Below are 12,134 nucleotides of genomic sequence, written 5' to 3'. Positions count from 1 at the left end.
TACAGTTCTATCATTCTGATACACTTTTTGACAGATATTTTTTCTGTGTTCTTCATTTAGCTGCCAGTTTTCAAGTTCTTGTGTTAGTTTCATTTTTGTATTTTTCTAAATTGATTTTAAGAATATTTTTTTGGGCCCAGTTCTGAAAAGAAATCAATGTCTAACAGAAAAGCGAAAATCTGCCTCTGCAGATCCTACTATGCCTAAAAAATTTTATGAAATTTTAGACACTGTCTGCAACTTCTGAACTGAAAACCTGTGTCCTTGCAGGGATGGGAGGAGGAGGAAGAGGAGTGCTAAGAGCGGGGCTGAAACACGTTTCATATGCTACTTCAAATGCAGTTGCTGTTAAAGTTTAAAGCCAAAGTCACTGTAAATGTGAAATAGAATGCTTTATGCCACTATAATATTTTTGATTGAATGGAGAACTTACCAGGCAAAGAACTTCATTAATTTGCCACAAAAAAAAACATACACACCGTTTAAATTACAACTTGAATACATTTGGAATATTCTCTAAATTCTTGTCTAGTAAGTACAGTGTGTGCCTGGTGGGACACGTCAAAGTGTGAGACGTGGGCAGGCATGCTAGGATGGTAATGCGACAATGGCAACAAGTTTACTGTGTTTGGGTAATAACAGCATACACAGTAAAGAGTATTACTGGCAAAGCAAACTGAGTATTTGGCCAGGTTGGCAATACCATTGTAAAAAGAGAGAAATGGAGATGGTATAACAGCATAGGTTATTCGAAGATAAGTAGGTGTGATAACAGTAGGATTAATAAAGAATACTCAAAATGAGAGCCACAAAGGCAAGCCAACACAGAGAATAAAATTTCCCAATTTACATCCCTTTTAATGATTGTGATGCATGTGTTGTGCAAGCTGTGTGTTGTCTTTGGCACTGGCCACTAAATTTTCTATTTGTATATAAACCACAATTTTGTAACAAAACACCATGTCTAGGTTTCCATAAGAATTTCACTCACTCAATTTTGACAGCTTTACAAGTTTGCAACAATGATCATGCCTATGTCCAAAATTGTACACCTGTGTACACTACTTGTTTCCATACTCAAGAGAAGTTCACTGACTTGACTCAAATTCAAAATTTTCCATCACCTTTTCTGTTGGCACTTGTGCCGCCCTTTCCTTATCCTCATAATCTATAAATGCATAGCATTACCAGCAAATTGCCATGCCTCTCTGAGAAGACTTCCCTCTTTGTAGTGTGATGTAACAATGCACACTGCTTTCAATAGGATCACAGCTGTGCATAGTCAAAGTGACGAGACAAATTCCCACTACAGACAGTTGTAGAGATTGCTTTGTCAATTTTTACTTATTCTGTCACTGGTGACGGTGAACTGTTTAAATGGAAGAAGGAAAACAGCTTTTCCAAAGGACATATGTCCCTCGTGGTGGTGGCAGCATTGTTCTGTTACACCACAGCAAGAGAGAGAGAGAGAGAGAGAGAGAGAGAGAGAGAGAGAGAGAGAGAGAGAGAGAGTCTTTGAGAATGCAATGTAAACAGAAACTAGATCAGCCAGTATTATTCCCCTTTGGAGAAGGGATACCAATGTATAACGACACAGTGCTGCATGCAATTACAAAAAAATAGTGTTGGAGTGGAAATATATGTGACCATAGAACAGAATGGGGCTTTAACAGTTTTGTGCACCCATATGGCCCAGAAAATTCATTTTATTGGCCATCAAGGACTGCCACGTGCTGCATTCCAATACAGCACATTATTGCAGTTATTCTGACACTTATCAGTGACGTCATCGGTCAGGCACTTTAGTTTTCCTCATGACATTCTACAACAAATTAATGAAACCTTTAAAAAATTCAAGTAGTTCGAAGCAAACATAGGCTTAGGATCCTAACAGAGACCTCTTCTAGGTTTGGCCTCTGACACTCAGGCTTGGGATCCTGTGCAAAGAAACTTATCTGTGGCTGCTGTTGCATAGCTGTCAGCCACCTCCCTATGGTGCTGGAGAAGATGGTTTTCTCACTTTAACAGAAACCAACAGTGGTTAAGCCAACATGGACCATAGCTACACCTTTATACAATTTTTCATCAGTACATTAATTTTCCACATAAACTGCGAACTGTGCTAACACAAAACATGTTATACTTGGAACTGGAATTAAACTAGTGTGTCTACAGCATTGCACAATTAGAAGACATACCCAAAATCCTCTGTAACATGAATCCTTTCCAAAAAGAAGATCAGGTAGACTGCTATGAATTTCACCAACATTATATAATGTGACAGACAATGGTGTAAAACTTGAAGGTAGTTTATACAGTGTATGTCCAGGCATTGTCCTTGGGAATACACAGTTAAATTTTGAAATTTAGAACCAGTTTCATTCTGTAGTTATTACAGTAGAAAAACAGATTGAAATACATCATGGTGAGTTGTGACAAAAGACACCCTGTTTTTGAAGTTTTTGGGGGTTGTTCTGACTCAATCTCACTTCCTAGTCACCAGGACTTTTGATGTTGCCTTCGCCACAGCATTCAACAATTGCAGAAGATAGTAAAAGATGTAAGACTTAATTTGAGCACCAGTGGAATACGGGTGTACTTTCAATGCACCTCTGCCTTGTCACTGTTTTTAGGGCCTTATACGTTCAAACTACAAAACCAAGCCTAGTTTTTTTAGGTTGTTTACAACATAAATCTTTTTTTGTAAAAGTTTGCTAAAAATACTAATTTCTTGACACTTTCAAAAAAATTTTCAAATTAGCGCTCAGTTTTTAAACTATTGAAAAGCAGTACAAGAATGAAATTTCATATTCTAAGATCTCATATATGTAAGTTACTACGTGCAAAGTTTCCAGTTTATCCTGCAATTACTTCCAGAAATATAAAAAGCTAAACTTCTCATTCTTTTCAAGCATCTATTTTTTCAGCCATCTTTGCTTCAAATTATCCATAAGAAAATTACACAATAAATATTTTTTTTAAATTTATTTTGCTTAAGAGAATTAGAAGGTGTACAAGATGTGCTACTTTTGTTTTGTTTGAGAAAATATTGCCAAAGTTGCTGAAAACTCGGTGCGCTGTTGAAAGCTGCACCTCAAGGTCGAGAAATGACTACATTTCCGCAAGTATTGAATTGGTGATTGTGAAACTTTATCACTGTTTATTGGGAACATGTGTGAGTGTTCACACTAAATTTTATCAACAACCATGATGGTCAGGTGGGAAACTCTATTCCACTTGGCACTGAGTGACCCAGGAAGAAATGTGTGTCATGAATGGATTTGGCTCTAATTCCAAGGATGCTGCTCAACTACTAAAGCTAAAACATGCAACAAATAATGTAAGAGGACTAGAAAGAAATGACTAAATCAAGACTTTTGAGGGTGGCACAAAGCACGAGACAGCCTATACTGGTTGTACAACTCACTCTAGATCAAAACTGCACTGTCAATGCTCCAAACACGTCAAGCATGACAGACTCGACAGGCCACACAACTCAGTCTAAATTGAAAATGCACTGTCAACACTTCAAACACATACTCCACTTGGTTGAGCTGTACGAGATTCAAATCTTTTGTAAAACCAATCGACTTCCATTCATTTAGTACATAAGAACTTTAACAACACTGTATTAACGAACTGCAGACTTTAAAAAAAAAACAAAGTGACACTTCATTCACTTGCCAGACCTGCTCTCTAATAAACAAAGTGGGCAAATGACAACAACAGAGTAATGGATATAGGGTAGGATGGGAAACATTGATCTTGTAAAAGACTTGATAACCAATACGGTGTGTGGCTTAATAACAGTGCAGTCTTGCAAACTTCCCCTGCACCTGCAAGCAGGACAAAGTGCAGTTCCTGCTCTCTGTTAACGTAAGCTGAACATGGATATCAGCAACGCGCTATGTATTCCTCCATGTAATAAAGGCCTACTTCCAGTGGCCCTCTGACATTAGATGCTTGAACAATGCAGCCAATGATCAATGGCAGAATATATGTTTGTTTGCAGGAGGATAACTTATATGAACAGAATATAGCTGCCTGAAGATACAATGACTAACAACTCCCGTAACATTATTAATCAGACACAGAAGACTTGCAGGTAGTGCAAACCAAAACTTGGCAGCAGGAAAAAAACTATCTGTTCACAACATCCTGAATGAGGGCTATCTAATTCTGGATCAGCTTAAGTCAGTTGACTTTGGGCCACAAATATTTTGTAGTGACTACTGCCAACATTGACAATCTAAAAATACAATTCCACCAGGACATCATGAAGTCTCTGTGCTAGTGGTGGGGTAAGAAAATTACATTTGCTTTGCTTTTATAAACTGCAACTCGCTCCTGTCCTGAGTCAGCAGAAATTGGCAAAAATCATTAACCAACACTCCATTCACTTGCTAACCTTTGATTTCTTACAATACCACAGCAAAACAGCAGCAACAACTCCACTGTTGAACATGGGAGAGTTGTGTAGGTGATTGCTGTGTGACACAGGATTACTATTGCCACATAAACCATGTTAGTAATTGATGACCATTCAGTAGTAGTCATTCCTTTATGATTGTATTTGGACGAAATGACACATTACAAAGGACACAGTAAAAACAATGTGCATTTACATTCAAACCCCAAGGAAATGACTTATTCTTGTACGCAAAAGATAAGTAAGAGGGTCTGTGCCCCATCTGTGCCTGAGCCCTTAATGCTGGTATACTTTGCCACCGTTTCAGTACAACCCTGTTTGCCTGAGAGCATGTCTCATGTTTTAATGGTACAAGCAGTGTATAATGGGTCATCCTCAGGAATTCTCTGCAAAACAATATAACATTCAAAATCAAAACCAATTTTTCAGAGTGATAGGCCATGGTTTTTGGAAATCCTGTCCCAAGATTTCTAGAATTCAGGGATACTTGATATCCTTTAGGATACTTCATGTCCTTTCAGATTAATTTTTCTTTCTTACCATAAAAAATGAATATTTTTCAGATGCTTTGAACCAATTTACTTCCAGTATACAAAGAAGAATACACTCAATTCAAGATTCACAATCGCTAGTTGACATGAAATTGTTTGTGTTTCAGTCATTTGTAACACGTGCCTGCTTCACTGATGTATGCGAATTACTGTAACGCCAACTTTACCAAGGAGGTATATGTGACCAAGCAATGAATTAGTGTCATGATAACTGGTCAACTCAGGGTGTGTTCCTTGAGACCCCTTATAGTTTCTACAGACTAGTAAGTACACTCTTTGTTAGCATTAACAGTGAGCTACTATAATACATGTATTGTCTGCCAACATGATTACAGGATGATGGAAACTAATAGGGCTGAAGCACAAATTTTATAAACTTAGTAATAATTCAAACCAATGTTAAGTGTCTGATGTACCACCAATTACGTAACACATTTAAAACTTAACATTCTATATTGTGGATTGTTGGACATTGTAACTGTGTTGCATACCGACCATATGGTGTAAAACAACTGGTCACTATTTATATTTTGAACTACTGTCATTTCTTAAATTGGTCTTATATGTTTTTACAAGCCAATTTTCAGAAGGTGTAAATTTAGTTGGTGTAATAAGGTGCTACAGAAATAAGATCTCTGACGATGTTTACTGCCACTTCCTCCCATTATTTCATTCCTCTGGTTGGTTTACTTGCGTAATTCATAGCAGAATGCATACCATACACAATCCACAAGTCTGGTACACATATAAGCTACAATAACATGAACAATGTGCAGAGGCAAATTCAAAACAATTAAATTCTACTCTAAATAGACAATCACCTTCCAAAGAGGGCTGTGCAACTGGGTAAGGATAATAAAGTGAAGTTTAAAACTTAAATAGTTGCTACTTACAGCATATCTAATCACCAGTACCAAAACTAGTGGCAGACATAACGCAGTCACAAAGACTATTTTAGTGCAATTACAATAAATAAAATTTTAAATTAATTTCTTACAAATTCTTTGTCTGGTTCTTCAAACCGAAAATTGTACTTGTGTTCAAATTCCTCTTGCTGCTGAAGTGTAGATTCATCACCAGATAGATCATCAGAGTCATGGACAATTTCATTGTACGTTGGGATGTATGAGTCATCCTCATCATCCAAGAACCTACAAACAAAAAAAGAATAAATTACATATAAAATACAATACAATAAAACAAACTCCTATGTAATATACGAATAGTGTACTATATTATCTTGTTCTAAGGAAAAGCAGCCTAGATTTATAATAACCAACCAGACAAATTTTGAGTCACAGGGTTTAGTATTGACATTCTTGTTGATAGACACAATCAAAATGAGACTGATGAACAGATTAAGCTGACTGTATAGCACTTTCAACATGATGCAGGCAGTTCTGACATGTGTGATAAGTGAGCATGAATATATAGCTGTGCTGTCTGTATCCCACAATCTGCAATAATGCTAAGTCTAATGTCTACACGTCACTTTACAACATTTTTTGATGTGTCCTCTTCCCTTCAAACTCCTGTCCCTGAATAACTGCATGATTCAAGGTAAATCTGAACCAAGCATCATAACTGGAAATGATACAACACCATTCAACAGCTGTCCATGCCTCCTGACTATAGTATCATTCAATTAGTGGAAGGCTGATCAGGGCATCCTAAACCCACTGTACTCCTATGGCTGGCCATGGACCTATGGTGGATTGTTATAAACGTATTACACCTGTCACCAGATAACAGGCACAAAAGGCATTTTGAACTAATGACAAACAATATACACATGGCTCCATACACATTTCACCAAATATTACTACATCAGGATCTGTTTTATATTATGGATCAGTGACTTCATGAAAGCAGGTGATGTGCAACAACGTATTAATTCGAAGCCTGTCAAAAGTGCTACTTTCCAATTATTATTATTATTTCTTTCCTTTCTCAGACGTTATGTCTGGTTAAAAATGGAAAGTGACGCGGACCTTGATCAAGCGTCACTTCCTTTTAACTGTACGGTATATGTTACATTGCATTTAGGAACTTTTCGGTAATTGAACATGTATCAATAATTACAGATTTCTGTAGTTGTATATATACGTTTGGATGTAGCTGTATTGCGTTGATGTACTGGTGGATATTGTGTGGTATGACTCCTGCAGTTGATAATATAATTGGTATAATGTCAACTTTATCCGGATGCCACATGTCCTTGACTTCCTCAGCCAGTTGGATGTATTTTTCAATTTTTTCTCCTGTTTTCTTCTGTATATTTGTTGAATTGGGTATGGATATTTCGATTAGTTGTGTTGATTTCTTCTTTTTATTGGTGAGTATGATGTCAGGTTTGTTATGTGGTATTGTTTTATCTGTTATAATGGTTCTGTTCCAGTATAATTACTGTGTTGTTATTGTTATTATTATTATTGCTATCATCATCATCATCATCAGCTTTAATAGTGTTATGAACAGGATACACTGTTACCCACCGTAAAGATGACACGCTGAGTTGCAGTCAGGACGATGAAAAGACTGATACATATAAGCTTTCAGCCACAGCCTTCTTCAGAAAAGAAAAACACGCTTACATTCACACATGTTAGCACATCTCACACACACACACTTGACCAAAATCTCAAGCCACTACGGCCACAATGCAAAAAAACATGTTGAGCAGGAGAAACAATCCAGAGTGGGGTAGGGAAGGGGGAGGGACAGCAGGGTATGGGTCTGGGAATATGAATCAGCACTATCCGGCGGGGTGTGTACGGATGAGAGGTGGCAGGACAACAATGCCAAGAACAATGTCAAAACACTGTGGGGGAGGGAAGGAGGGAGGGAAGCAGGGAGCGGAAAGGAGAGGAGCTGAGGTGGCAAAGAGACCAGTGGGTGTGCCGGTAGACAGCAGCACATAATGTGGGTGAGGGGACATGAACTGAAAGAAGATGACAGGACATAGGGAGTGGGGTGGGACTGTTAGGCAGAGGGCATAGGGACAGTCGGTTACTGTAGGTTGAGGTGGGGATGATTTTGGGAGCGGAGAATGTATTGTAAGGATAACATCCATCTGCACGGTTCATAAAAGCTGGAGATGGATCCGGATGGCCCAGGTTTCGAAGCAGCCACTGAAATCAACCCTGTTATGTTCACCTGCATGTTGTGCCATAGGATGGTTCAGTTTGCTCTTGACCACAGTTTGAAAGTAGCCACTCATCCTGCCTAAAAAATGGTGGTCATACCAATATATAAGCTGTGCAGTGGTTGCAGGAGAGCTGGTATATGACATGGCTGCTTTCACAGGTGTCCGGCCACACGGGCTTATTTTACCTCACACAGGCCAGTCCTCTGCTATCCCTTCCCCACCCCATTCCAGATGGTTGCTGTTTAATGCATTTAGTTGCATTCTGGCTGAGACATCTGGAGAGAGCAGTAACGTGTGTGTGTTTTTCTTTTCTGAAGAAGGATTTCCACGAAGCTTAGATGTAACAGTCTTTCCATGGTGCCTGACTGCTACTCAATGTATCATCTTTATGGTGAAGAACACCTATTAATTTCAAACCATTGTTGATATTCCAATCTGGACTTCCCATTGTTTTATTATTATTTTTATTCATCCACAAGTCATCTCACAATCATATAGGGGCTGTCAAGGTAATACATCATGAAAAAGTAGCTCAAAATATACAAAACAGAGAATAAATAACATGCTTTATTAGGTATGACAGATGGTCTGTAAGGATAGGACAGGTGGTTGGCCATGGCTCTGATGCATGGACTATCCTGACATTTGCCTTAGTGTCTTACAAAAACCCAAATAATGAAATAATGATGGCTGGACAGAGCAGCTCCATCCTCTTGAACAAGAAATCAGTGTCTTAAGAGTACAACTGACCCATATGGTTGGTCCCTATTGCCTAATGTCCCTTGATTTACACACAATTTGTTTCAGATGACTTATAATATACAACATAGTTCTGTTTTTTCATTGCTGAACGCGCTAAGGCATAGGAGACTCCTGGACAGTCAAGATGTTGTTGTGTCCCTACCACAAACTCCAGTCCGTCCAGAAAACAGACTCCATGCCCCACATATTTAACTAAGCTCCTCAGTCTATCTGATAAACTGAGTCAGCATTTCCCCATGATGATTGAGTTGATGAAGTCAGGAGAAGGACAAGATATTACTAGCATGTATTTTATATACTGACACATGATTTCCTTTAGAAAGTAATGAACTGTGATTACATATTGAAATGTGAGACATGGTGCTGTAGTTATTCCCTTTCAATTACTACCCACTACTCTGAATCAACTCACAAGGCACGACGACACCCTGAGACTGAAGCAATTTGGGTTCAGGAATCACCACTCCACAATACAACAACTCCTCCGGCTCACTAGGCACTGTATCACCAACGACACCCTGAGACCAGAGCAATTTGGCTTCAGAAATCGCCACTTCACAGCACAACTCCTTCATGTAATAGAACAAATAACAAGATACATCGAAAAAAGGTTTCTTCATGTAACAGAACAAATAACAAGATACATCGAGAAAAGGCTTTTGACTGTCTCTGGCAGAACAGCCTCATTTGCAAACTCAGTGATGCTGGTTTCCTTGACAGACTTGTCATACATTCCTACTTCACTAACAGCTACCATTCTGGGGCCTCTCTTGTTCAATGACATCCCAACCACACAATATAAATTACGTGATCAAAAGTTTCCGGGCACCTGGCTGAAAATGACTTACAAGTTCGTGGCGCCCTCCATCAGTAATGCTGGAATTCAATATGGTGTTGGCCCGCCCTTGGCCTTGATGACAGCTTCCACTCTCACAGGCATACATTGAATGAGGTGCTGAAAGGTTTCTTGTGGAATGGCAGCCCATTCTTCACAGAGTGCGGCACTGAGGAGAGGTATTGATGTCGGTTGATGAGGCCTGGCATGAAGTCAGGGTTCCAAAACATCCCAAAGGTGTTATATAGAATTCAGGTCAGGACTCTGTGCAGGCCAGTCCATTACAGGGATGTTATTGTCATGTAAACACTCCGCCACAGCCCATGTATTATGAACAGGTGCTCAATCGTGTTGAAAGGTGCAATTGCTTCCCTGAATTGCTCGTTAACAGTGAGAAGCAAGAAGGTGCTCAAAACATCAATGTAGTCCTGAGCTGTGATAGTGCCATGCTAAACAACAAGGGGTGTAAGCCCCCTCCATGAAAGACACGACCACACCATAAACTCACCGCCTCCAAATTTTACTGTTGGCACTACACACGCTGACATATGACATTCACCCGGCATTCGCCATACCAACACCCAGCCATCGGATCGCCATATTGTGTACCGTGGTTCGTAACTCCATACAACATTTTTCCACTGTTCAATAATCCAGTGTTTAGCATCCTTACACCAAGCGAGGCATCATTTGAAATTTACCAGTGTGATATGTGGCTTATGAGCAGCCCCGCGACCACGAAATCTAAGTTTTCTCATCTCCCGCGTAACTGTCATAGTACTTGCAGTGGATCCTGATGCAGTTTGGAATTCCTGAGTGACGGTCTGGATAGATGTCTACCTATTACACATTACGACCCTCTTCAACTGCCGGTGGTCTCTGTTAGTCAACAGATGAGGTCGGCCTGTACCCTTTCGTGCTGTACGTGTCCCTTCACGTTTCTACTTCAGTATCACATTGGAAACAGTGGACCTAGGGATGCTTAGGAGTGTGGAAATCTCGCATACAGACATATGACACAAGTGACACCCAATCACCTGACCACGTTCGTAGCACGTGACTTCGGCGGAATGCCCGATTCTGCTCTCTCACGATTTCTTATGACTACTGAGGTCGCTGATATGGAGTACCTAGCAGTAGGTGGCAGCACAATGCACCTAATATGAAAAACATATATTTTTGGGGGTGTCCAGATACTTTTGATCACGTAGTGTACGCTGGCTGCCATATATGCAGATCACATCACCATCCAAGACTGGAAGCCATGGAACATCAACTCACTATTACGAACAGCACTCAGAACTGCTAGGCTTCGATTGGAACAGTGGCCTGTTAAGATAAACATCGAGATGTACGAAGCAGTTTTGTTCACTCATAGATCGAAACAACTGCACAAGCATCAGCACTGCAGTTGAATAATACTACATACATGCTCAACACGTGTCCACGAGAAAGTCAGGTGCCTCAGTGTCTGCCTCAACAGGAATGTAACTGACTGACTAACGTATAATACATTGCCAACTGAACACACTTGAGGCTCAAATAACTTACCCAATGATTAAAAGACAAAGCACACTGAATATGAAGGTGTTGTGGTCCATGTAATGATATGATTAGACCTCTGATCATGTTAACAGCCCCATTCTAGGGTTACACAGCTCCAAAATGCCTGCACCGCTTACAGCTCATACAGAACAAGGTTTATGTATCATAACCAATGCTCTGTGAGACAAACACATCATACACCTTCACAATAAATACCATCTCAAGACTCTCTCGGAGGTATTCAAAAAACTCATCACACAACTGTACAGAAACTCGAACAACCCCTTCATCCTAAATCTGGAAAACTACAAACACTACCATAAGTGGAAACATAATTGCCCAAAGACACTCTTTACTAGGGACACCTAACCACCTATTACACTCTAAAATGCACAAACAATGCAAATATCAGGGAACCGCTGCATCTCAGTAAAGCTGTCTGGCACCATCAGCTGAACACCGCTGACCCAGCAACAACAGGGAAGCTAATTTGCACACAAAGTACAAACAAAACCCACCTAACCATACACACTGTGCAAACGATTTTATGACCAGTCAATCACGTGAATGATGATTCTGGCATGTTAAAGGTATGCTGATGCAACCAATCTCCAGATTGATGGCAGCTATAGTTTCCATTTTGGATATTGGCAGTTTTTATGCTCCTGAAATTGCAAAACTCACTGACTATTTTAATGTTTCATTTTTCAGTCTAATTCTCCTGCATCATCTGATCTAATTAAACTACATTATATTATGCTTGTTTTAATTTTTATTGATGTTCAGCTATCAAAGACACTATCCATTATGTTCAACAGATCTTGCAAGTCCATTAACCTCCAAGTTTTTACGTCTTTTTCCCTT

The 12,134-nt window shown here is 39.5% G+C and overlaps 1 protein-coding gene across 2 annotated transcripts in view; it reads right to left on the bottom strand.

The window, feature by feature from the left end:
* The window catches only part of LOC126262466 (protein KRI1 homolog), a 93,506-nt gene that overhangs the window by 27,874 nt on the left and 53,498 nt on the right, over positions 1-12,134 (bottom strand). For both annotated transcript variants that reach the window (XM_049959125.1, XM_049959124.1), the window contains exon 5: positions 5,978-6,131. In XM_049959125.1, the coding sequence (XP_049815082.1) occupies positions 5,978-6,131 (154 nt within the window). The remainder of the gene's footprint in view (positions 1-5,977; positions 6,132-12,134) is intronic.

This window comes from Schistocerca nitens, chromosome 6, assembly GCF_023898315.1.
Source record: "Schistocerca nitens isolate TAMUIC-IGC-003100 chromosome 6, iqSchNite1.1, whole genome shotgun sequence".
NCBI classification, from domain to species: Eukaryota; Metazoa; Arthropoda; class Insecta; order Orthoptera; family Acrididae; genus Schistocerca; species Schistocerca nitens.
Note: the sequence above shows the minus strand (reverse complement) of the source record. Positions and strands in the feature narration are given on the sequence as shown.